At 43.9% G+C, this 27,298-nt stretch overlaps 1 protein-coding gene across 1 annotated transcript; it reads right to left on the reverse strand.

The window, feature by feature from the left end:
- Positions 1–1,465: 1,465 nt before the first annotated feature.
- Positions 1,466–21,364, reverse strand: LOC311106411 (bromo adjacent homology domain-containing 1 protein-like; the record flags this gene model as incomplete). The annotated part of the gene is made up of 7 exons (XM_084148739.1): positions 21,292–21,364; positions 5,194–7,014; positions 4,253–4,611; positions 3,875–4,034; positions 2,391–2,470; positions 1,981–2,072; positions 1,466–1,655 (listed from the first exon to the last, which is right to left on the reverse strand). Exons 2-7 carry the CDS (start codon positions 6,992–6,994, stop codon positions 1,466–1,468), a joined length of 2,682 nt encoding a protein of 893 aa, XP_084004865.1. The 5' UTR covers positions 6,995–7,014; positions 21,292–21,364.
- Positions 21,365–27,298: the final 5,934 nt, after the last annotated feature.

The raw sequence follows: 27,298 nt of genomic DNA on the forward strand, positions 1-27,298 counted from the left end.
TTGAACGTTCTGGAACGTTTCACCCTTCTGAACAATCCAGAGAGGTGGACACTGACATCAACAACCCTCCTTCTGATAAGCCAATGCAGAGTAGGGGAGAGGTTAGCCCTCCGCAGTAAGGGGGCTCTCCATTGGACCGATGGACAAAAGCATGATGACAGTCCTGTTCTTAGGAACAGAAAAAGGGGGGTCAGGGGGGGGATTTCATCTCAAATGACCCTATTCTTCATATAGTGCCCTGTCTTTGACCAAAGCTCTATACAGCAGGGGTTCCCAATTACATTCAGCCGGGGACAATTATTTATTGAGCGGATGGTCGGGGGGCCAGAACATAGTTATAAATTATTTGTACACTGCAAATTGACCACAAGAATCCCAAACAGATATAGTATTTGACAAAAACATAATTTCACTGGGATACGATCATCTCTATTTATGCGTGGGAATACTTGGGGTCAGATTTCCTAAATTAAAATAACTTTGAGCTGATTTCCTGGTGATTTTACAGTCTTTTATGTCCAACAACAAACATTATTTAAAAAGAAAATTACAAAAAAAATTTAAATCTGAAAACTTGGGGGGAACCCTGCTATACAGTAACAGTTCTCTACTAAGTAATGCACTTTATGGGGAATAGGGTATGATTTGAGACTCAGCCAGAGCTGCAGGTACTTGAGAATAGTGTATCGTGTTCTGTTCGGACAATGCAGGAGGGGAGGGTGAGACTTCCACTTCCTTTGTGAACCTGCACCTGTGGTTTCACTGCAGCCAACAGACTGAACACACATGTGGTCAGACTGAACACACACAATACACCGCTGTCTGACACACGCCAGGGACATAAACCCTAATTGTGTATGTGTTTAAGCTGCAAGTGCCCTCTCGATCACAGCTGCCTCAGAGACAAACACAAATTAAGAAGAACGTTGTCATCATCACATCAGGCTCTAACATCAAAACAACGTCATGATGAGCCCAGTATGGCTCTGGTAGCGCAGTTCTTGGTCTTGTTAGGTCACCAACATGGCTGTCCATGCATATGGTGATGAGCCCTGGTATAGCAGGACATGGTTAACCAGGACAGTTGACTCTTTAGGTGCTGTGGAGGAGCAGATCTCTATGAAAGAATCCACCTCTCCCTTCACTCTAAGCCGGTACAGTTGTAGTTCCAGTTGAGGGGGTCAAAACTTCTCCTCCCTTGTAACAGTTGTAAAAGGGGGTAAGGTACTTCAGTACCCACTCCTTCAGCGCCATTCTGGGGACTCAGATATCAGTGGTCCCCCTCCAATAATTGATCCTTCAGCCGCCCTCCCTCCAGTTGACCAGAGTGCCTATCAGGGGTCAAGGGTTAATCAGGGGACCCCCAAAACACTTCAGGGGTTCCCCCTCTCATCCTTCAGCCCCATGTGTAGGAGTGTGTGTGCTCCACTACGGGTGGCTGTGTCTGTCTGTCCTCTGCTGCCCCCTACTGCAGGTTCTTGAGGATGCGTCCGTAGCGGAAGTCATAGACGTGGCGGCAGAGGTACACCAGTTCGGGGTCTATGTTGGCGGGCACCTGGCGGTGGTCGGGGGGGTCGAAGTCTGAGGGGCAGGGGACCACTCTGGCAGCGCCAGGGGGCACACCGTCCACACGCCGCTTCACCAAGGCACAAAATCTATAGACAGAAAATCAAAGTGAGTTTTGAATGCAGTTCTCTTTTCTTTTCCCTCCTTCACTCTCCTACCTCCAGTCACGTCAACACGCTCCAGTAAGGTCTCTCCCTAAGAGTGCTTGTAGTGTCAGTGATGTGTGATATTACCCACTAAAGAATGCCTTGACGATGAAAGGTGCTAATTCAGAGACATCTTACCCTCTGCACTGGGCTAAAGCGAACAGCAAACGGCAAGGAGTTTCACCTACAATGGTGTGTGTGTTAATGATGGATACATGATCTTTCTCAGTGTGTGTGTGTGTGTGTGTGAATGTGTGTGGTTTCTTACCGACAGTACTGTGCTAGTGGGAGAACATAGCATCGGTCTTCGATGCAGGCCACACTGTTCTCGTCTTGATGCCGAGAGGCAAAAATCTCATTCTGAAAAGAGAGAAACAGACATAGAAATATAAATCACCACACAATCAAAGGTACAGAGACAAGATGGATGAGAGGCACGGAATCTCATGTCTTGCATCTGCACTGATGGTGAAACAGAAGACGTGAAAGCAATATGGTGGAAGCCTACTGGAAATCTGCTTCCACTAGTTATGTCAGCACACATCAGTGCAGATGAAGGAAAGGAGACAAATAGAGGAGACAAGGAGAGGCCTCTTTAGACTATTGAGATGCAGCCAGAGTTGAGTTGAGTAGAGTTATCCCGAGTTGTTCTGTGGAGTCAGAGAGAGTTGTCCTCACCTCACAGTGCATGCTGGGGTCTCGGCCTCCCTGTGTGTGTTCAGGTCGATAGTACCAGAACAGGCTCATCATCAGCTCTCCTGAGGAGAAGAGAGACACACCCACACACACACACGGTCAAAACACCAGACAGGGTGACATGCAAACACTCACACAGCAGACAGTGAGACAACTACAGAGGATCAAAGGACCAGCCCAGTCTCTAACCAGCCAGACATAAGCAGCATTTCAGACATAAACAACCATTCACAGCCCACACACACACACACACACACACACACACACACACACACACACACACACACACACACACACACACACACCAGGGTTTCCGTTAGCCGGAAATAGCTGTTTTTTGGTCCTCTGTAGCTCAGCTGGTAGAGCACGGCGCCTGTAACGCCAAGGTAGTGGGTTCGATCCCCGGGACCACCCATACACAAAAAAAAAATGTATGCACGCATGACTGTAAGTCGCTTTGGATAAAAGCGTCTGCTAAATGGCATATTATTATTATTATTATTATGGCCAATAAAAAAAATGAAAAGCTGATCAATAAAACTGTTGCAGGCCAAAATGACTGGGAGAAAAGAAAAATCCCATGGCAAAACAATGCTTTTTATTAATTGATAGAAATACCAGTCGATGTAAATACATTTGACCGTCATGCTTATCGGTCTATAGGTTAATTTGCATAATTTAGTGGAATTAAATTGGCCTGTGTATTTTTGTTAGTCATCATGTATCTTATTTATTCAACACAACTATCACACATGCACAGCATACAGAGCCTATTCTGAGCGGGATTTCTCCTGCTGCTCCTCAGCTGGTTGCTGCTGGAGGAAAACATCTGCTTTTATAAGCCCATTCATTGCGCAACAATTCTAAATGCAATCGCATGTTAAAAACAGTTTGGTGCACGATTAAAAATAGCTACTATTTTTATTTCTCAACTGGTAATTGAAGAGCGCCTCCCATTCCCAAATAGGCATAGGCCTACGAGCTTGTGATTTGAAACAATCCACTTTTCTTTTTTAAATAAACTAATTATTCCCGATTCCTCTGTGGTCAAATCATGCTTTCTGGTGAAGTATTCTGTATAGACAGGAGTAATTATATAATTTACTTTTACTTCCCTGTTGGACCCACCGCTATGCCATTTCTCTCCTGTTCTATTGGTTTTCATATCAACTTTCTTTCGTTGTCCAGAAGCCAAAGGCATAATCCTAGTCATATTAGCAACCCATCCTAATTGTTGCATCTTTAGATTCCCCCTCTTTCTAAGTTTCTAACTCTGTCACATATGGAACCGCTATCAGGTGCACGGTTTAGAATGGTGTTTAGAAAATTAAAATCTTCCCGGTCACGTTGTCCAGCGCCACATTTTCCTAATGGAAACCCTGACACACACACACACACACACACACACACATTATTATACCCCAACAACAGGTTCAGACATCCTGCTGTCTCTCTCTCTCTCTCACCAGATTTGGGGTCCTCCCATAGCGCTGATATCTTGGCGACGTAGGGCAGGGACTTCTTCCGGGGACCGGCGCGCAGCAGCACTGTGTCTCGGACACGTATCACTTCGCCGTCTCTCTGTACTCCTTCATAACACTGTCGCAAGGCCGTCTCGTCCTCCCCCTGATACACACACACACAGTCAAAACATAACACACACTTATCTTTATTGTCCAGTCACTGTCTACATCAGCAGTATTCTATCAGAGAGGACTCAGAACACATTCTCATTAACAACAATGAGCCAATTGAAAGATAGGGATGGTCAGGTTGCCATGGTAGTATGAGGGAAGTAAACTCTCAGTACCTCAACACACACACACACACTTGATCCCACCCACCGCAATGAACACTTCTTTCTCTGTGGGCACCCCTACAGGCAGCCACCCGTTGGTGGCCCGTCGGTGGCTGACCCTCTTCTGCTTGGCGGGGGACAGGCTGGGTGTCGGGGCTGGCTGTTTCTGGGACAGCCTGGTTCTCCCCATGGACAGAGAGCCGTTAGGGGGCTTGGAGCTCTGAGGGCACTCCTTGGCCAGCTTCAGCCTGGCCTGGGGCACGCTGCGGTCAGACAGGGGGGTGAGGAGACGGGGCTTGGCCTGGGTGGAGGAGGGGGTGGTGGGGAGGGGGCAGCCTGAGAGGGGGAGAGGGGGAGAGACCAGGAGGGAGGGGCTGTGGTCGCCCTGGGGGGAGGAGTAACCCTCTGGAGAGAGAGAGAACAGAGAGAAGGGAGGAAGAACAGACTAGTCAAAAATCTACTGTACAAACAAACAGACTGCTGTTTACTCCATAAACAATGCTACATAGGCCTAACTAAATGTCATGCTACATAGGCCTAACTAAATGTCATGCTACATAGGCCTAACTAAATGTCATGCTACATAGGCCTAACTAAATGTCATGCTACATAGGCCTAACTAAATGTCATGCTACATAGGCCTAACTAAATGTCATGCTACATAGGCCTAACTAAATGTCATGCTACATAGGCCTAATCGATTCCTATGTCATGCTTTTCTCTGATTCCCTGTAGATACTGTCTGTTTACTGCAATGTACTCAATGTCTGTGACAGAGACACGTCTTCCTCTTGTAAGATAAACATAATTCAGTCACGATCACGCCAAATGGAGAGAAAACACACATGATAATAACACATCCTCATATATCCCTTATCAAATATATCTACAGTACATGCACTACATAATTCCAAACTACCACTACTTTTTCAAATCAGCATATAGGGCCTACTCAGTAGGCCTACATTCCCTGTGTCCTCCTCTTACCTGTCTTGATGCTGTGTGTACACCCAGAGCAGCCTGTGGAGAAAGAGCACCCCCTGCTGTTGACCGGCTGCATGGCTCTGTAGGTGTAGCCGCTGACCCGGCAGGCCTCGCTGTAGCAAGGCGTGCTGCTCACTGAGCCACAGAAGGCAGGATGGGCCAGCGTCGAGGAATGGGACACCGGAGGACCCAGCAGCTTGGAGCCAGACACCCTGCCGGGACATAGCGTCGAGGAGCCAAAGTTCAGAGGTCGCGAGCTGAGGTTGGCTGACGGCGCTCCAGGGTGTGTGGGATGGGCAATGTGGACGTAGTAGCTGGAGAAGCAGGCAGGGTCGGCGGTGCAGAGGCAGGGGTGGGGGCTGAGGGTCAGGGCTGCGTGAGAGTGGGGATGGGAGTGGGCCATGGAGGGTGACGTCACCAGGCACTCCCGTTTTACAGAGGTCAGGGCAGAGTTTAAAGGTCGTTCTTCGGAGTCGGCGTAGGCCTGCTGACCCAGGAACAAGGCTAGGCGGTGGCAGTACTCCACAGAGCCCTCTGGCGGGCAGCAGTAGTATGGGCTCAGCTCTGCCTCCACATGCTCCTCTTTGACGACGGGCTTCAGCGGGTAGGCTAGCATGCTGCGCGACTGGTAGCCTGGTTTGGTTAGCCGGTGGGTGCAACCGCCAGACTCCCACTCTACTTTGGGCTCAAAGTTGGACTTCTTGCAGGCAGAACAACCTACCTCTTCTGGAATCAACTGCCTTCCCTTGTGCTTAGGCTGGCGGCCGCACGGTTTAAGAATCAGTCGCTGTTGCGGTTGCTTCTGCTTCACGTCAACTGATGCGGTGCTCGTAGCCTTGCAGTCCATCGTCGCAGTCGTTGATGTCGTTTTCACTCGCTGTTTGCTAGTCGCCGAAGTGCTCGTTAACTTTAGCAGCGCGGCAGCGTTGAGTCCAGCTAGCCGTCGGGGAGCAGGGGCGTGTAGCATCTGTAGAGTCATCAACCCTGTCTCTTTCTTCTGTCCTCTGTCTGGTTTGGCCGGTTTCTTGGGGACCTTCTTGGCCTTCCTGAGGCTTTGGCACGGTTCAGGCTTGTGCAATGCGGAGGCCTTGTTGCTGGCTCTTGGAGCATTAGGACCTCCGGCCACCCCGCGCTTGGCTGGATCTGTCCCCAGGAACGACTCACCGCTGGTGGGCTCATCCTGCTGTCTCCTGGCCTGTTTAGCAGCAGGCTGGCTCTCGCTGGGTCTCTCCAACAGCAGACTGTTCACAGCCTCAGCGTTGAGAGAAGCTAGTCGTCGTTTACGCGGCTCTGGAAATGGCGACCCCTGCTCATCACTGGGGGTTTTTGATTTAGATGTAGTTTTTGGTATCATCTTCTTCGCCAGGAATTTCCCCTTGGCTTTGTCTTTTCCTTTGTCCAGTTTCTTGCTCCGGGATTCAGGTTTGACGGGTGGTTGAGTGAGCGAATCATTCTCCCTCTCACTGGTGTCCTCCTGCTCCCGGATGTCCTTCTCCAGTCGGGTGAGCAAAACGTGACAGCTAAGTCCCTCCTCCTCCGAAGCCCCTGCCCTTCCTCGTAAGGGATAAGATTTCCTGCTCCGCCTCCTATTCCGCTCCGGAGTCTTCTCCCTCCTGTCCATCATCTCTTTAACCCCACCCCTTCCTCGCTTAGTCCCGCCCTTCTTCATGGTCCTGCCGAATCGCAGCGTGCGCTCAGGCCAGGCCCCGCCCATGGTCTCACCATGTAGCCTTCGGGGGCAGTGTTCCCGCGTCACTGTGCTGCGACTCTGGCTAAGAGAACCTTTGTTCTGGGCGTGGGTCATCACATGCTGCACCACTGGGCCTGGGGAGGAGAGACGCACTGTTAATGTCACTCCTAAAAACAGGGTAATACGGCCCGGGTCATATTCATTAGGCACAAAACTGAAGAAAACAGACTGAAACAAGGAGGGACTACCTGAATTTGTCCAATAAATTTGTTTTTATATTCTTATTTCTTATCGTTTTGCTACACTGTGTCCTAATGAATTAATCCTGGTATCTCTTTAAACCCTATCGCCTAAACCAGTGGTCACTGACCTTTTCTGAGTCAAGATCACTTTCGCAGTCAAAAAGCATGCTAAGATCTACCGCTCAGATTTAAACACGACTTAAAACATTTACCATTAACCTCATAAAAACAGTTCTGTAAGAATGAGGTTTGTGCAGTAGGCCTAATACATTATCACAGCATATTGGCTATATGCTTGATCTGCCAATATTGTTATTCTCAGACCATATTATATATCAAAACTTGAGCTTTGATAACAAAATATATCAGTTGGTGTACCACTTGTGAGGCACAGCTGAGCATAAATTGAAATCATTTGCAAATCATTTGCTTTTTTTTTACTGGACTGATGGTACCTGCACCTGATGGTCATGGTGCTTTCAAGACAACTGGGAACTCTGAAAAAAACGAGGTCAAATCATGACGTCAGTGATCTTCAGGTGGGAAAGTCGGGGGTCTAGAAATATGTTTTTTTCCCCCCGAGTTCTCAATTGTCTTGAACGCAGCATTAGTCTCAGTGGAGGGACAGAGAGAGCAGCAGAGGGTCCGCCTCTCACGGTACCTGCTCTCTCCTTCCTTTCCTCCGGTGAGACTGACCAGAGAGAGGGGACACCATCTTACACCTGCTGGCGAAACTCGAGTCACGCTGCATCTGCCTCATGCACAAATTCATGTTGTTCCTCGATATTAAAATAGACACGACGAGCTGCTAATAATAATAATACAAATACAACTCATTCATTGCAGCTGCAGCGCGAGTGGAAGTAGGAAGAAGCGCGTTTTGTTTTGTAATAGTGTTGAATAAAAACTGTTGACAGTGCTGAATAAAAAAATATGAAATATTAACTCACTCATAAAAACAGCAGTTCTTTACTGTATTCTTTGACAGTCTCTCTGTGGTCATGATTTTAAAAGTTATTCAATGTTACGTGGGCTAGCATCAAACTTTGCTGTGGCCTGGGTCAAGGAAGCTCTGTAGGCACTGTGTTTTGAGCTATCTGATTGGCCAGCACAGTAGGCACACTCGATTTAGCCACAGATCTCTCTGTCCGCCGGGTAGGCAGAGTTTGTCTTTTCAGACAAATGAAATGGTTCAAAATGGAAAAAAACGTTCCTTACCCGGCGCGCAGGGCTTCTGAATCAAGTGCACCTACCGCCAACAGCACAACACCATTTCTTTTTTTTAAAGGAGCTCAAGCCTTTATTGTTGGCTTTTCTACAGAAATGTTTGGTGATCGCGATTTTCAAGGCATTCCTAGTTCATCGACCGGTTGGTGACCACTGGCCTAAACCCTTCTACATACAGTATATTCCATATACACATACACTTTCAGTTTTAACTGATATAAAAGTACTGCCCAGTTCCATTTTGATCTCTAGTTCCTTATCCTAGCCCTCCTACCCATCTGAAAAGACTGGACAGATGAAAGCACTATAGAAGCTCCACTTATGGAGCTAAGGATCTTGGGAGCGCTAGATGGAACATCATTACAGTGCATTCGGAAAGTATTCAGATCCCTTGACTTTTTCCATATTGTTATGTTACAGCCTTATTATAAAATTGATTAAATAAAACATTTTGCTCATCAATCTACACACAACACCCCATAATGACAAAGCGAGAACAGGTTTTTAGAAATGTTTGCAAATGTATATAAAAAAAAATATATACCTTATTTACATAAGTATTCAGACCCTTTGCTATGAGACTCGAAATTGAGCTCAGGTGCATCCTGTTTCCATTGATCATCCTTGAGATGGTTATACAACTTGTGGTAAATTCAATTGATTGGACATGATTTGGAAAGGCACGCACACCTATCTATATAAGGTCCCACAGTTGACAGAGCATGTCAGAGCAAAAACCAAGCCATGAGGTCGAAGGAATTGTCCGTAGAGCTCCGAGACAGGATTGTGTCGAGGCACAGATCTGGGGAAGGGTACCAAAGAATTTCTGCAGCATTGAAGGTCCCCAAGAACACAGTGGCCTCCAAAACTCTTCCTAGAGCTGGCCGCCCGGCCAAACTGAGCAATCGGGGGAGAAGGGCCTTGGACATGGAGGTGACCAAGAACCCGATGGTCACTCTGACAGAGCTCCAGAGTTCCTCTGGAGATGGGAGAACCTTCCAGAAGGACAACCATCTCTGCAGCACTCCACCAATCAGGCCTTTATGGTAGAGTTGCCAGACGGAAGCCACTCCTCAGTAAAAGGCACATGACAGACTGCTTGGAGTTTGCCAAAAGGCACCTAAAGACTCATGGTCTGATAAACAAGATTCTCTGGTCTGATGAAACCAAGATTTGGCCTGAATGTCAACCGTCACGTCTGGAGGAAACCTGGCACCATCCCTACGGTGAAGCATGGTGGTGGCAGCATCATGCTGTGGGGTTGTTTTTCAGCGGCAGGGACTGGGAGACTAGTTAGATCCTTGATGAAAACCTGCTCCAGAGCGCTCAGGACCTCAGACTGGGGCGAAGGTTCACCTTCCAACAGGACAACGACCCTAAGCACACAGCCAAGATAACGCAGGAGTGGCATCGGGACAAGTCTCAATGTCCTTGAGTGGCCCAGCCAGAGCCTGGGACTTGAACCCGATCGAACATATCTGGAGAGACCTGAAAATAGCTGTGCAACGACGTTCCCCATCAAACATGACAGAGCTTGAGAGGACCTGCAGAGAAGAATGGGAGAAACTCCCCAAACACAGGTGTGCCGAGCTTGTAGTGTCATACCCAAGAAGACTCAAGGCTGTACTCGCTGCCAAAGGTGCTTCAACAAAGTACTGAGTAAAGGGTATGAATACTTACATAAATGTGATATTTCCGTTTTAAATCTTTGATAAATCTGCTAAAATGTCTAAAAACCTGTTTTTGCTTTGTCATTATGGGGTATTGTATGTAGATTGATGAGGGGCGGAAAACAATTTAATCAATTTTAGAATAAGGCTGTAACGTAACAAAATGTGTAAAAAGTGAAGTGGTCTGAATACTTTCCGAACGCACTGTATACTGATTACTCATACTCTGCTATTCATTTCCTACAGTGACGTGGTAGGGCACCTAGGGGAAGGGCATAGGGGCTGAAATGAAACCATGCCAACAGGAGCCACATACCACGGAGAAGGTGGGTATCTTATCTATGTCTACAACAATACATTCCGCAGGAGAGAGAACTGTGTATTTAAAAGTTGCCTAAAATGAATTGTACCTTTTTATCCATTACCTTCACTTAGAGTCAAACATGATCATATGTCTCAATCAACAGTCTGGTAGAATCAGAGGAGTATTTTTGTTATAAGCAAACTCAATAAAAGGGATGAATAAATGTAATGTAATATGCTTTACGAAGAATCCAAACAGCCATTACAAGAGACATTTGATTCTTATCATCCAACAGTAGGGCTATTGATGGTCATTGACACTGTCCTAAGTGTTTGGAAATGTATACTGAAGCTGAAAAAAGTCGACTCATTATGTCTACATTATGAACAATAAAATGAATGACCCTATAATTAGGGCTGGCACAATTACAATATAACCGTGTAACTGACAGTTATGGAAGAAGACCGTCATGAAAATAAAATAACCGTCAAAAAAAAATATATATATATACAGTACCAGTCCAAAGTTTGGACACACCTACTCATTCCAGGGCTTTTCTTTATATTTACTACTTTCTACATTGTAGAATAATAATGAAGACATCAAAACGATGAAATAACACATATGGAATCATGTAGTAACCAAAAAAGTGTTAAACAAATCAAAATTTATTTGAGATTTGAGATTCTTCAAAGTAGCCACCCTTTGCCTTGATGACAGCTTTGCACACTCTTGGCATTCTCTCAACCAGCTTCATGAGGTAGTCACCTGGAAAGCATTTCAATTAACAGGTGTGCCTTGTTAATTTGTGGAATTTATTTCCTTCTTAATGCGTTTGAGCCAATCAGTTGTGTTGTGACAAGGTAGGGGTTGTATACAGAAGATAGCCCTATTTGGTAAAAGACCAAGTCCATATTATGGCAAGAACAGCTCAAATAAGTAAAGAGAAACAACAGCCCATCATTACTTGTAGACATGAAGGTCAGTCAATCCGGAAAATGTCAAGAACTTTGAAAGTTTCTTCAAGTGCAGTCGCAAAAACCTTCAAGCGCTACGATGAAACTGGCTCTCATGAGGACCGCCACAGGAAAGGAAGACCCAGAGTTACCTCTGCTGCAGAGGATAAGTTCATTAGAGTTAACTGAAACCTCAGAAATTGCAGGCCAAATAAATGCTTCACAGAGTTCAAGTAACAGACACATCTCAACATCAACTGTTCAGAGGAGACTGCGTGAATCAGGCCTTCATGGTCGAATTGCTGCAAAGAAACCACTACTAAAGTGGTACCGGAGCGCCAAGTCTAGGTCCAAAAGGCTTCTTAACAGCTTCTACCCCCAAGCCATAATACTCCTGAACAGCTAATCATGGCTACCCTGACTTTTTGCATTGTCCCCCCACCAAACCCCACACCCTCTTTTACGCTGCTGCTACTCTGTTTATTAACTATGCAGTCACTTTAACTCTACCCACATGTACATATTACCTCAATTACATCGACTAACCTGTGCCCCCGCACATTGACTCTGTACTAGTACCCCCTGTATATAGCCTCCCTACTGTTATTTTATTTTACTGTTGCTCTTTAATTATTTGTTATTTACATTTTTTACTTATCTATTTTTTACTTAACACTTATTTTTCTTAAAACTGCATTGTTGGTTAAGGTAAGTAAACATTTCACTGTAAGGTCTACACCGGTTGTATTCGGTGCATGTGGCAAATAAAATTTGATTTGATCATAAAGGACACCAATAAGAAGAGGAGACTTGCTTGGGCCAAGAAACACGAGCAATGGACATTAGACCGGTGGAAATCTGTCCTTTGGACTGATGAGTCCAGATTTGAGATTTTTGGTTCCAACCGCCGTGTCTTTGTGAGATGATCTCCGCATGTGTGGCTCCCACCGTGAACATTGGAGGAGGAGGTGTGATGGTGTGGGGGTGCTTTGCTGGTGACACTGTCTGTGATTTATTTAGAATTCAAGGCACACTTAACTAGCATGGCTTCCACAGCATTCTGCAGCGATACGTCATCCCATCTGGTTTGCGCTTAGTGGGACTATCATTTGTTTTTCAACAGGACAATGACCCAAAACACACCTCCAGGCTGTGTAAGGGCTATTTGACCAAGGAGAGTGATGGAGTGCTGCATCAGATTACCTGGCCTCCACAATCACTGACCTCAACCCAATTGAGATGATTTGGGATGAGTTAGACCGCAGAGTGAAGGAAAATCAGCCAACAAGTGCTCAGCATATGTGGGAACTCCTTCAAGACTGTTGGAAAAGCATTCCAGGTAAAGCTGGTTGAGAGAATGCCAAGAGTGTGCAAAGCTATCATCAAGGCAAAGGGTGGCTACTTTGAAGAATCTAAAATATATTTTGATTTGATTTGTTTAACACTTTTTTGGTTACCACATGATTCCATATGTGTCATTTCATAGTTTTGATGTCTTCACTATTATTCTACAATGTAGAAAATAGTTTTAAAAATAAAGAAAAACCCTGGACTGAGTAGGTGTGTCCAAACTTTTGACTGGTACTGTGTGCGTGTGTGTGTGTGTGTGTGTGTGTGTGAGTGAGAGATAGATATATATATATACACACACACATATACAGTATCTCACAAAAGTGAGTACACCCCTCACATTTTTGTAGATATGAGTATATCTTTTCATGTGACAACACTGAAGAAATGACACTTTGCTACAATGTAAAGTAGTGAGTGTACAGCTTGTATAACAGTGTAAATTTGCTGTCCCCTCAAAATAACTCAACACAGCCATTCATGTCTAAACCGCTGGCAACAAAAGTGAGTACACCCCTAAGTGAAAATGTCCAAATTGGGCCCAATTAGCCATTTTCCCTCCCCGGTGTCATGTGACTCGTTAGTGTTACAAGGTCTCAGGTGTGAATGGGGAGCAGGTGTGTTAAATTTGGTGTCATCGCTCTCACACTTCATCATACTGGTCACTGGAAGTTCAACATGGCACCTCATGGCAAAGAACTCTCTGAGGATCTGAAAAAAAGAATTGTTGCTCTACATAAAGATGGCCTGGGCTATAAGAAGATTGCCAAGACCCTGAAACTGAGCTGCAGCACGGTGGCCAAGACCATACAGCAGTTTAACAGGACAGGTTCCACTCAGAACAGGCCTCGCCATGGTCAACCAAACAAGTTGAGTGCATGTGCACAGCGTTATATCCAGAGGTTGTCTTTGGGAAATAGACGTATGAGTGCTGCCAGCATTGCTGCAGAGGCTGAAGGGGTGGGGGGGGTCAGCCTGTCAGTGCTCAGACCATACGCCGCACACTGCATCAAATTGGTCTGCATGGCTGTTGTCCCAGAAGGAAGCCTCTTCTAAAGATGATGCACAAGAAAGCCCGCAAACAGTTTGCTGAAGACAAGCAGACTGAGGACATGGATTACTGCAACGATGTCCTGTGGTCTGATGAGACCAAGATAAACTTATTTGGTTCAGATGGTGTCAAGCGTGTGTGGCGGCAACCAGGTGAAGAGTACAAAGACAAGTGTGTCTTGCCTACAGTCAAGCATGGTGGTGGGAGTGTCATGGTCTGGGGCTGCATGAGTGCTGCCGGCACTGGGGAGCTACAGTTCATTGAGGGAACCATGAATGCCAACATGTACTGTGACATACTGAAGCAGAGCATGATCCCCTCCCTTCGGAGACTGAGCCGCAGGGCAGTATTCCAACATGATAACGACCCTAAACACACCTCCAAGACGACCACTGCCTTGCTAAAGAAGCTGAGGGTAAAGGAGATGGACTGGCCAAGCATGTCTCCAGACCTAAACCCTATTGAGCATCTGTGGGGCCTCCTCAAACGGAAGGTGGAGGAGTGCAAGGTCTCTAACATCCACCAGCTCCGTGATGTCGTCATGGAGGAGTGGAAGAGGACTCCAGTGGCAACCTGTGGTGAACTCCATGCCCAAGAGGGTTAAGGCTGTGCTGGAAAATGATGGTGGACACACAACATATTGACACTTTGGGCCCAATTTGGACATTTTCACTTAGGGGTGTACTCACTTTTGTTGCCAGCGGTTTAGACATTAATGGCTGTGTGTTGAGTTATTTTGAGGGGACAGCAAATGTACACTGTTATACAAGCTGTACACTCACTACTTTACATTGTAGCAAAGTGTAATTTCTTCAGTGTTGTCACATGAAAATATTTACAAAAATGTGAGGGGTGTACAACAGCAAAGGACCTTGTGAAGATGCTGGAGTAAACAGGTACAAAAGTATCTATATCCACAGTAAAATGAGTCCTATATCGACATAACCTGAAATTCCTATATCGAATTAACCTAAAATGCCGCTCAGCAAGGAAGAAGCCACTGCTCCAAAACCACCATAAAAAAGCCAGACTACAGTTTGCAACTGCACATGGGGACAAAGATCGTACTTTTTGGAGAAATGTCCTCTGGTCTGATGAAACAAAAATAGAACTGTTTGGCCATAATGACCATCGTTATGTTTGAGGGAAAAGGGGGGTTCCTTGCAAGCCGAAGAACACCATCCCAACCGTGAAGCACGGGGGTGGCAGCATCATGCTGTGGGGGTGGCTTTGCTGCAGAAGGGACTGGTGCACTTCACAAAATAGATGGCATCATGAGGAAGGAAAATTATGTGGATATATTGAAGCAACATCTCAAGACATCAGTCAGGAAGTTAAAGCTTGGTCGCAAATGGGTCTTCCAAATGGACAATGACCCCAAGCATACTTCCAAAGTTGTGGCAAAATGGCTTAAGGACAACAAAGTCAAGGTATTGGAGTGGCCATCACAAAGCCCTGACCTCAATCCTATAGAAAATGTGTGGGCAGAACTGAAAAAGTGTGTGCGACAAAAGAGGCCTACAAACCTGACTCAGTTACACCAGCTCTGTCAGGACGAATGGGCCAACATTCACCCAACTTATTGTGGGAAGCTTGTGGAAGGCTACCCAAAACGTTTGACCCAAGTTAAACAATTTAAAGGCAATGCTACCAAATACTAATTGAGTGTATGTAAATTTCAGACCCACTGGGAATGTGATGAAATAAATAAAAGCTGAAATAAATCATTCTCTCTACTATTATTCTGACATTTCACATTCTTAAAATAAAGTGGTGATCCTAACTGACCTAAAACAGGGAATTTTTACTAGGATTAAATGTCAGCAATTGTGAAAAACTGAGTTTAAATGTATTTGGCTAAGGTGTATGTAAACTTCAGACTTTATATACACACACACACACACACACACACACACACACACACACACACACACACACATACACATAAATACACACACGCACACTCATACACATATATATATATACATACATACATATATACAGTGGGGAAAAAAAGTATTTAGTCAGCCACCAATTGTGCAAGTTCTCCCACTTAAAAAGATGAGAGAGGCCTGTAATTTTCATCATAGGTACACGTCAACTATGACAGACAAAATGAGGAAAAAAAATCCTGAAAATCACATTGTAGGATTTTTAATGAATTTATTGGCATATGATGGTGGAAAATAAGTATTTGGTCAATAACAAAAGTTTCTCAATACTTTGTTATATACCCTTTGTTGGCAATGACACAGGTCAAACGTTTTCTGTAAGTCTTCACAAGGTTTTCACACACTGTTGCTGGTATTTTGGCCCATTCCTCCATGCAGATCTCCTCTAGAGCAGTGATGTTTTGGGGCTGTCGCTGGGCAACAGACTTTCAACTCCCTCCAAAGATTTTCTATGGGGTTGAGATCTGGAGACTGGCTAGGCCACTCCAGGACCTTGAAATGCTTCTTACGAAGCCACTCCTTCGTTGCCCGGGCGGTGTGTTTGGGATCATTGTCATGCTGAAAGACCCAGCCACGTTTCATCTTCAATGCCCTTGCTGATGGAAGGAGGGTTTCACTCGAAATCTCACGATACATGGCCCCATTCATTCTTTCCTTTACACGGATCAGTCGTCCTGGTCCCTTTGCAGAAAAACAGCCCCAAAGCATGATGTTTCCAACCCCATGCTTCACAGTAGGTATGGTGTTCTTTGGATGCAACTCAGCATTCTTTGTCCTCCAAACATGACGAGTTGAGTTTTTACCAAAAAGTGATATTTTGGTTTCATCTGACCATATGACATTCTCCCAATCCTCTTCTGGATCATCCAAATGCACTTCAGACGGGCCTGGACATGTACTGGCTTAAGCAGGGGGACACGTCTCGCACTGCAGGATTTGAGTCCCTGGCGGCGTAGTGTGTTACTGATGGTTGGCTTTGTTACTTTGGTCCCAGCTCTCTGCAGGTCATTCACTAGGTCCCCCCGTGTGGTTCTGGGATTTTTGCTCACCATTCTTGTGATCATTTTGACCCCACGGGGTGAGATCTTGCGTGGAGCCCCAGATCGAGGGAGATTATCAGTGGTCTTGTATGTCTTCCATTTCCTAATAATTGCTCCCACAGTTGATTTCTTCAAACCAAGCTGCTTACCTATTGCAGATTCAGTCTTCCCAGCCTGGTGCAGGTCTACAATTTTGTTTTTGGTGTCCTTTGACAGCTCTTTGGTCTTGGCCATTGTGAAGTTTGGAGTGTGACTGTTTGAGGATGTGGACAGGTGTATTTTATACTGATAACAAGTTCAAACAGGTGCCATTAATACAGGTAACGAGTGGAGGACAGAGGAGCCTCTTAAAGAATAAGTTACAGGTCTGTGAGAGCCAGAAATCTTGCTTGTTTGTAGGTGACCAAATACTTATTTTCCACCATAATTTGCAAATAAATTCATTAAAAATCCTACAATGGGATTTTCTGGATTTTTTTTTCTCAATTTGTCTGTCATAGTTGACGTGTACCTATGATGAAAATTACAGGCCTCTCTCATCTTTTTAAGTGGGAGAACTTGCACAATTGGTGGCTGACTAAATACTTTTTTTCCCCACTGTATATACATACATACATACATACATACATACATACATATATATATATATATATATACACATACATACATACATACATACATACATACACACATATATATATACATATATACACACACACACACACACACACACACACACACACACACACACACACACACACACACACATACATACATACATACATACATACATATACACAGTTGTGGAAAAAATTAAGAGACCACTGCACATTTTTCTTAAATCAGCATCTCTACATGTATGACAGCCATTCCATTCCAGTGTCTGTTGAATTCCAACACAGGCACACCTCATTCTACTGAATTAGGTACTGATTAGGTGATCACATGAACCAAATCTTATTTAACGAGGAAAAGTATAAAAACCACTGCTGTGGTCATCACTATCCTCTTGCAATAGGACCAGCTGGATGGCAAAAACAGTGCTAATAGTACCTCAAAAGTAATATTAATCAAAAAATAACTATTGACCATGCCAAAAGAGTTGAAAAGGAAAGTTTTGATTGAGGAAAAGAAAGGGTCAATTCTGGCTTTACTGGCAGAGGGATACAGTGAGCGTCAGGTTGCTTCCATCCTTAAAATTTCAAAGATGGCGGTTCATAAGAACAAGGTCAAGCAGCAGACATTGGGGACAACAAAGCTACAGACCGGCAGAGGGCGAAAACGCCTCTCTACGGACCGGGATGACCGCCAACTCATCAGTCTATTCTTGTTCTGAGAAATGAAGGCTATTCCATGCGAGAAATTGCCAAGAAACTTAAGATCTCGTACAACGCTGTGTACTACTCCCTTCACAGAACGGCGCAAACTGGCTCTAACCAGAATAGAAAGAGGAGTGGGAGGCCCCGGTGCACAACTGAGCAAGAGGACAAATACATTAGAGTGTCTAGTTTGAGAAACAGACACCTCACCGGTCCTCAACTGGCAGCTTCATTAAATAGTACCCGCAAAACACCAGTCTCAACGTCAACAGTGAAGAGGCGACTCCGGGATGCTGACCTTCTAGGCAGAGTTGCATACAAAAAGCTATATCTCAGACTGGCCAATAAAAATAAAATATTAAGATGGGCAGTCTGAGATATGGCTTTTTCTTTGCAACTCTGCCTAGAAGGTCAGCATTCCGGAGTCGCCTCTTCACTGTGAGACTGGTGTTTTGCAGGTACAATTTAATGAAGCTGCCAGTTGAGGACATGTGATGCGTCGGTTTCTCAAACTAGACACTAATGTATTTGTCCTCTTGCTCAGTTGTGCACCGGGGCCTCCCACTCCTCTTTCTGTTCTGGTTAGAGCCAGTTTGCGCTGTTCTGTGAAGGGAGTAGTACACAGCGTTGTACGAGATCTTCAGTTTCTTGGCAATTTCTCGCATGGAATAGCCTTCATTTCTCAGAACAAGAATAGTCTGATGAGTTTCAGAAGAAAGTTATTTGTTTCTGGCCATTTTGAGCCTGTAATCGAACCCACAATTGCTGATGCTCCAGATACTCAACTAGTCTCAAGAAGGACAGTTTTATTGCTTCTTTAGTCAGCACAACAGTTTTCAGCTGTGCTAACATAATTGCAAAAGGGTTTTCTAATGATCAATTAGCCTTTTAAAATTATAAACTTGGATTAGCAAACCCAACGTGCCATTGGAACACAGGACTGATGGTTGCTGATAATGGGCCTCTGTACGCCTATGTAGATATTCCATAAAAAAATCATCAGTTTCCAGCTACAATAGCCATTTACAACATTAGCAATGTCTACACTGTATTTCTGATCAATTTGATGTTCTTTTAATGGACAAAAAAAATGTTTTTCTTTCGAAAACAGGGATATTTCTAATTGACCCCAAACTTTTGAAAGGTAGTGTATATATATTATAGGACGGGCTTGGAACCTCTAACCCTGGCAATTTGACTGGTAAACTCATTACATCAATACACTTGCAATGGCTGCCTGGTATTGTGATGCAATAATTTCCATGGTAATGTAGAATGTTCATTTAAATTATGTTAACTGATGTGGCTCATGCAATGGAATGTATTTTTGTAATTCCAGTTGAGTTGAATCAACAAATCACAGCACATATTGATGGGTAAACTTCCTGCTTTTACTTCCAACTTTGCTCCTATGGGTACACTGCAATGGCCGCCACCCATTATGACATCATTGATTGGAATTAGGATTCCTGTTCTATTCCTTCTATTTCTATGGCAGCACATGCAGTCAGGACCAGAGAAGAGAAGAAAATGTGTTCATTTAAAAAATATATAACGAATGCGATTCAAACGGTTATAATGGAGACTGCAGTCATTTGGCTAGCCATTTTACAGGCATCCAAAATCCCATGACTGTCACAGCCCTACCTTTTAATACACAAATGTATATTTTTGTCAATAACATCAACACTAATCCAATAAATCATCCAATAAATCATGAAAATAGAGGTGTGTGTCAAAATATGACTAATCTATTTCATAATATGCTGAGCTGTGAATGATATCAATTTGGCCTTAAGTAGTCATAAAAAAGTGCTTCCTTTAAATTCACTTGACATCTTCAGCAAAGAGATCATTGACCCTTCTACAGCACGATAATGTATAACTGGGTCGAACTGCACTTCACACCCGCTTGAGAAAATGTTGCTCTTGGTGGGTTTCTTTTTCATTTACTACCAAGAAGCAGTAAACTTTCCACAATGTAGGCTATTCCATATGCTACTTCTGAACGAACGTTCTAGAATTTCTGATTCTTTGTAAAAATGAGTAAATGCGGAGATGCTAAATAATACTTAATAAAAGGAATGCCGCAAAACTGAAGCGCATGCCGACGCACTCAAAACAAACAATATTGAACAGATGAAAATAGTCAAAACATGATTGCACCCTTATCGAGCACATGAGAGGTCGGGGAATTCCATATGCATGGAGACAATCTTCTGACACATCTAGGCATTTTAAATCAGACAGACAAATCTAATTTACCAGACATTTTAATCCAGCAGACATTCCATTTCAGCAAACATTCTACATACAGAAATCATACTAAAATCAGCAGAAACCAATTAGACAATGACATATTATTTGTATGAAATAATTGTTACATGACTGTAGAGCCCACTGCCACTGGTTTCATTCCGTAAACAAGTTACAAAACAAAACAGCCATGTCCTGTGTTGCCTAGCCTACAGGCTATACAGACACCTAATAAGTATGTATCTATCTTGCCTACCATTTCTCAGTGCAAGCTACTCTACACTTAGACACATGCAATAAAACACAATTATTTCCGTAACCTGGCATTCACCCTAACATTAACCTATCTAATTACGCTTTAACACCGTGTGAGATATGGGGGCAATGAGAAGGGGACCGAAAACTTGCCCAAAATAACCCACAGGGTAAGGTGTTTTGAACTGATGCAGGGGGGTATTTTGAACACTTTCGATGCCAGAACTAAAACAATAAACACGAGGCGTCGGCTTGTTTGTCATGAAATGGTCTTCATAGTCGACTCTACAGTCCATCTTAATCGATTTAAACACTACATGTAACACATGAGTTTCGCCCTGGTGACCTATTTGACTTGCTCTAACATACACAATGTCCTATAGCCTACTTGAGGACATCGGGGCCGACATAACATTACAGTAGGCAGGCTGCGCCTCGCTCGCTAGACGTCTGTGAGTAGCCTGCCATCTGAAGTAACTGCTATCTACGGGGCTGTGGGCGACCCGAACACACACCGCGGCCAAAATAAGGGTGCCACAAACACTTTTTCCACGCTATTTATGAAAATAACATCGAAATAATTAGATATTCTACCACTATTTAGTCTGAAGCCCCAAGGATATCGTATGCTAGCAAGCTACAGCTATTGATTTTGCATGGCAGAAGGGGTTTCGTTCTCCGAAGCGAAAATAGGTTCTGCACTCCTTTTTGGACGGGCTCGGAACGCAACTTTAACACTCGGCACTCGAAAATCGTTACGGAATAAATATTTGAGAGATATTAACTTACACACTCCGACGACTCCGTCATACTATGCCTGGAGAAGCGTCGAAATAGTGCTGGACTGGTGTGATGGCTGAACTGATCTCTGTACTGACTGGGGGAGAGCTGGGGAGTGGAGAGAGAGAGAGAGGACGGTTGCTGCCTGCGCGATGTGCTTTGCTCTTCCTGGTTCGGCTTCACGGATTTGCAGAAAACTTCATTTTAACCAATTGCTATACAGACAAGCCTCGCTGACATCCCAGTCTTCCAATAGCGAAAAAGTCAGGCGGTTAATTTCAATAATAAAACCCACAAATATTTGTCGAATATGCGTGCCCCTGCGAAGTGGCTCGAATTAACTTGATTCAACTCGGTTAATTGCACGGGCTATTGAGCGATGTTGGCCGCCCTCAACGCCAGCCTCACCCTGTCATTTTGTCGTGACCAGACCACATTGAGTAAACTACTAGCCATATTTCCACACGTCTCCTGGTGTGTCCAGCTATCACAACATTGTAATGTACACCCAAGAGAATGTAAAACATGCAGGGAAACACCAGTTCATTCCCATTGCCTGTGGTGGAATAAAATGAGAAGGATTTTCAAATAACAACCCTCCATTTTATTAGCCTAATTGATTTCTTAGCGTGCCCAAACAGTTAATTGGATATGGAAATAATTCTAATTTCAATCAATATATTACAAAGCCTAACACTTACTAGTATAGGGTCCAAATGATTGAACCTTTGGAACAGGCATAAGCTGCTTCATGCTCATTAGGCTACCGCTATTACCGGTTTTATTAATTGCTTTATTACATGATCTATTGCTGTATTATAGCTAAAAGCAAACACCACCCAGTCATATTGCAGAGGACGTTAATCGAGCACATTAATCATATCCGGACCTCCACACTCCGTGTAATAACGCGCAAATTAATATGATAACAAATTATAGTGATCAGGTCCTGGTTTTGTGCAGGAGTCAGTTGATTACAATGTAATAACGCATTGCCAGCAATTCTCAATAGTCTGGAGTTGCTTCCTCTCATTGTCTCCTTTCCTTCAGCAGCACAGATATGAAGGAACTGAACAGCTGAAAGCAAATCCCCAGTGGGTATCCACCATATCGCTTTTCCTTGCTATGGGTTTTCAGATATAAGCAGATGAATGAGAGGAAGCGCCTTTAGACTATCGAGATTAAGGAGAGGAGACAAGTAGAGGAAGCTGTTGAAGACTATTGAGATTGACCCTATACGATTTTACCACCCACAACGCCGTGTGCATGATGGTGAAAAATGTGTGATTTCAAGGCCGCGACATCTGGCCACGCGACCACCAACCGTCGCTCTTTCTGATGTAGGCTGTTTCCAGAATATCCAGATTGAAGCCACGGTAATCTTTGTTTAAAAATGTAGTTGTATATCTGTCAATTGCATAATTTAGGTCATTAAATTGGTTGAGGAAAAGGACTTGGGCTGCAAACTGAACAGAATGTAAATTATCAGATGACTTGAAGCCTTCAACTGAGACAACTGACATTGCGTCTGTATGCCATTTCTATAGATAGAGCCATCTCGATATTTGTAACCTCTGTCCTATATACGTATCATACAAGTTAAACATTTCCCTTTAATTACACAGCAACCATACAGTTGATAAGATGAACATGCATGTGTTTTAATAATAACCCATTAATAAAATGTAAACTATTTACACAGCCATTCATATGACTGACAATTTGACATATTTCATTGATATGTCAATGACTGAGGGCACAAGCAGTAGTCAACTCCTGAAAAGTGCACTTCAGATAGGCAAAGTGCACTACCGATTTTCAGTTTAACACTGCAGTCACAACAGTCCCAAGCCAGTAGCCTATCAGGAGTCCACTGCATTATAGGCTGATGAGAGCTCTGTGATACAACCAAACTAAGCCTAATGCAAACACACACAAAAAAACACTCAAAACTAAATGTCTTATTGTCACAAACATGGATAGGTGCAGTGAAATGTGTTGTTTTACAGGGTCAGGCATAGCAGTACTGCGCCCCTGGAGCAAATTAGGGTTATTCGATTTTTCACCTTGACGGCTCGGGTATTCGCTCTAAACACTAGCCTACCTGCTGCCCTACAAAACTACAGCTAGTGACTGAATAACTTTTATATACTATAGCCAACTACAGTACCCTCTACCCAGAGATTAATGTCTAAACGGCAATAAACCAGGGCGTCAAAGAGTAACTATTTATCTGTTCAACCAAAGCCTTATCATCCTGAAAATGGAGACAAAAATCACTTTAATACAATTAAAACAAGGAACCAATAACTGTTCACAAACAACATAAAGTTACGATGGAGTTGTTTTTCAGCTCTGGTGATATGTAGCAGGTAGGAGAGAAAGAGCTGAGCGACTAATACAAAAGTGGTAATTTCCCAAACCATTTATCTGATGGCACTTCCATGCTGTACCATCTCCCCCACCTAATGGCAAGGGAACATTTCTGTGCTGTTGTTTCCAGGGGAGTTTTATCACAGTCAGTGACACGCTTTAGTTTAGAATGACAAATACCATTCTGCTGTCATCCATACAGGCTCCCGAGTGGCGCAGCGGTCTAAGGCACTGCATCTCAGTGCTTGAGGCATCACTACAGACCCCCTGGTTCGATTCTAGGCTGTATCACAACTGACCATGATTGGGAGTCCCATAGGGCGGCGCACAATTGGCCCAGCGTCGTCTGGGTTTGGCCGGTGTAAGCCGTCATTGTAAATAAGAATTTGTTCTTAACTGACTTGCCTAGTTAAATAAAGGTAAAATTAAATTTAAATAAATACAGGTCTGACTGGACTTGTTGTAATGATGTTGCACCCCAAACTTAATCTACACCTGTGAGAGATGGGCTATACCGTGTGGGGGGAACATCTGTAGAAGGGCAGTTCCGTGTAAAAGTCAACCTGATCATGTGTAGCTCATGGGGATGTGTGGAACTTTCTCCTCAGCCCAAGTGTCCCCACTTGCGACAGCGAATAGCTAGCTTTTCACGTGGCGCCAACTGGTAAGATGCTTCAGGAGGGCGGTCACGTGTGCTAGCAAGGCAGAGGTCCTGGGTCCGAGCCTCGTTGTGGAGTTCAGGCTTTATTTGAAAAGTAGGAAATTGACTGAATTTTAACCATTACAGAGTAGGTCTCCAAGACTCAAAAAAGGCTTTTCAGTCAATGATATTTCATGGCTTTTAGAATGGGCTCAAATAGCTTGTTTTTCCACTCACAACTGTCCCCTAGTGTTAGTTATGAATATGAGATGTTAATGAAGCAATACAAACCAAATTGAAGTGTCTTGAGTTTTGTTTGCATATTCTACAGTCTTGTAAAGATAGGGGTGACTGGGAGAGGCAATGTAACCAAAGAAATTGTAGGATTTTTTTGGGAAAAACATGCACCTTACATCAGATCTTGAAACGTTCTCTGTGAAGCTAACTTTCATCAACGTTGTATATGGTCTATAATTGGTTTCTCTCTTTTCATTGTCAGTATCCTTTTTCAGCATGTTGATATCTGTAACATCCATAAGAGTTGTGGATGTGATGGATATTCAGAGAGAGAGAGAGAGAGATATACAGTACAAGTTTGGTCAAAAGTTTGGACACTCCTACTCATTCAAGGGGTTTTCTTTATTTTAACTATTTTTTACATTGTAGAATAATCGTGAAGACATCAAAACGATAAAATAATACATATGGAATCATGTAGTAATCAAAAAAGTGTTAAACACATCAAAAAATATGTTATATTTGAGATTCTTCAAATAGCCACCCTTTGCCTTCATGACAGCTTTGCACACTCTTGGCATTCTCTCAACCAGCTTCATGAGGTAGTCACCTGGAATGCATTTCAATTAACATGTGTGCCTTCTTAAAAGTTAATTTTTGGAATTTATTTCCTTCTTAATGCATTTGAGCCAATCAGTTGTGTTGTGACAAGGTAAGAGGGATATACAGAAGATAGCCCTATTTGGTAAAATACCAAGTCCATATTATGGCAAGAACAGCTCAAATAAGCAAAGAAAAACGACAGTCCATCATTACTTTAAGACAAGAAGGTCAGTCAATCCGGAAAATGTCAAGAACTTTGAAATGTTCTTCAAGTGCAGTCGCAAAAACCAAGCGCTATGATGAAACTGGCTCTCATGAGGACCGCCACAGGAATGGAAGACCCAGAGTTACCTCTGCTGCAGAGGATAAGTTCATTAGAGTTACCAGCCTCAGAAATTACTGCCCAAATACAGTGCCTTGCAAAAGTATTCATCCCCCTTGGCCTTTTTCCTATTTTGTTGCATTAAAAGACCTGTGATTTAAATGGATTTTTATTTGGATTTCATGTAATGGACATACACAAAATAGTCCAAATTGGTGAAGTGGAATGCAAAAAAATCACAAAATTCTAAAAAATAAATTACGGAAAAGGGGTGAGTGCATATGTATTCACCCCCTTTGCTATGAAGCCCCTAAATAAGATCTGGTGCAACCAATTACCTTCAGAAGTCACATAATTAGTTAAATAAAGTCCACCTGTGTGCAATCTAAGTGTCACATGATCTCAGTATATACAGTGAGGGAAAAAAGTATTTAATCCCCTGCTGATTTTGTACGTTTGCCCACTGACAAAGACATGATCAGTCTATAATTTTAATGGTAGGTTTATTTGAACACAGAGACAAAATAACAACAACAAAATCCAGAAGAACGCATGTCAAAAATGTTATAAATTGATTTGCATTTTAATGAGGGAAATAAGTATTTGACCCCTCTGCAAAACATGACTTAGTACTTGGTGGCAAAACCCTTGTTGGCAATCACAGAGGTCAGACGTTTCTTGTAGTTGGCCACCAGGTTTGCACACATCTCAGGAGGGATTTTGTCCCACTCCTCTTTGCAGATCTTCTCCAAGTCATTAAGGTTTCGAGGCTGACGTTTGGCAACTCGAACCTTCAGCTCCCTCCACAGATTTTCTATGCGATTAAGGTCTGGAGACTGGCTAGACCACTCCAGGACCTTAATGTGCTTCTTCTTGAGCCACTCCTTTGTTGCCTTGGCTGTGTGTTTTGGGTCATTGTCATGCTGGAATACCCATCCATGACCCATTTTCAATGCCCTGGCTGAGGGAAGGAGGTTCTCACCCAAGATTTGACGGTACATGGCCCCGTCCATCGTCCCTCTGATGCGGTGAAGTTGTCCTGTCCCCTTAGCAGAAAAACACCCCCAAAGCATAATGTTTCCACCTCCATGTTTGACGGTGGGGATGGTGTTCTTGGGGTCATAGGCAGCATTCCTCCTCCTCCAAACACGGCGAGTTGAGTTGATGCCAAAGAGCCCCATTTTGGTCTCATCTGACCACAACACTTTCACCCAGTTCTCCTCTGATTCATTCAGATGTTCCTTGGCAAACTTCAGACGGGCATGTATATGTGCTTTCTTGAGCAGGGGGACCTTGCGGGCGCTGCAGGATTTCAGTCCTTCACGGCGTAGTGTGTTACCAATTGTTTTCTTGGTGACTATGGTCCCAGCTGCCTTGAGATCATTGACAAGATCCTCCGTGTAGTTCTGGGCTGATTCCTCACCGTTCTCATGATCATTGCAACTCCACGAGATGAGATCTTGCATGGAGCCCCAGGCCGAGGGAAATTGACAGTTATTTTGTGTTTCTTCCATTTGCGAATAATCGCACCTAATGTTTGTCACCTTCTCACCAAGCTGTTTGGCGATGGTCCTGTAGCCCATTCCAGCCTTGTGTAGGTCTACAATCTTGTCCCCGACATCCTTGGAAAGCTCTTTGGTCTTGGCCATGGTGGAGAGTTTGGAATCTGATTGATTGATTGCTTCTGTGGACAGGTGTCTTTTATACAGGTAACAAGCTGTATACATGTTTGGAGTTCTCCAAACAGGTCAGGGACAAAGTTGTGGAGAAGTACAGATCAGGGTTGGGATATAAAAAAAGATCAGAAACTTTGAACATCCCACGGAGCACCATTAAATCCA

Source organism: Coregonus lavaretus (assembly GCF_964263955.1).
Source record: "Coregonus lavaretus genome assembly, chromosome: 31".
Taxonomy (NCBI): domain Eukaryota; kingdom Metazoa; phylum Chordata; class Actinopteri; order Salmoniformes; family Salmonidae; genus Coregonus; species Coregonus lavaretus.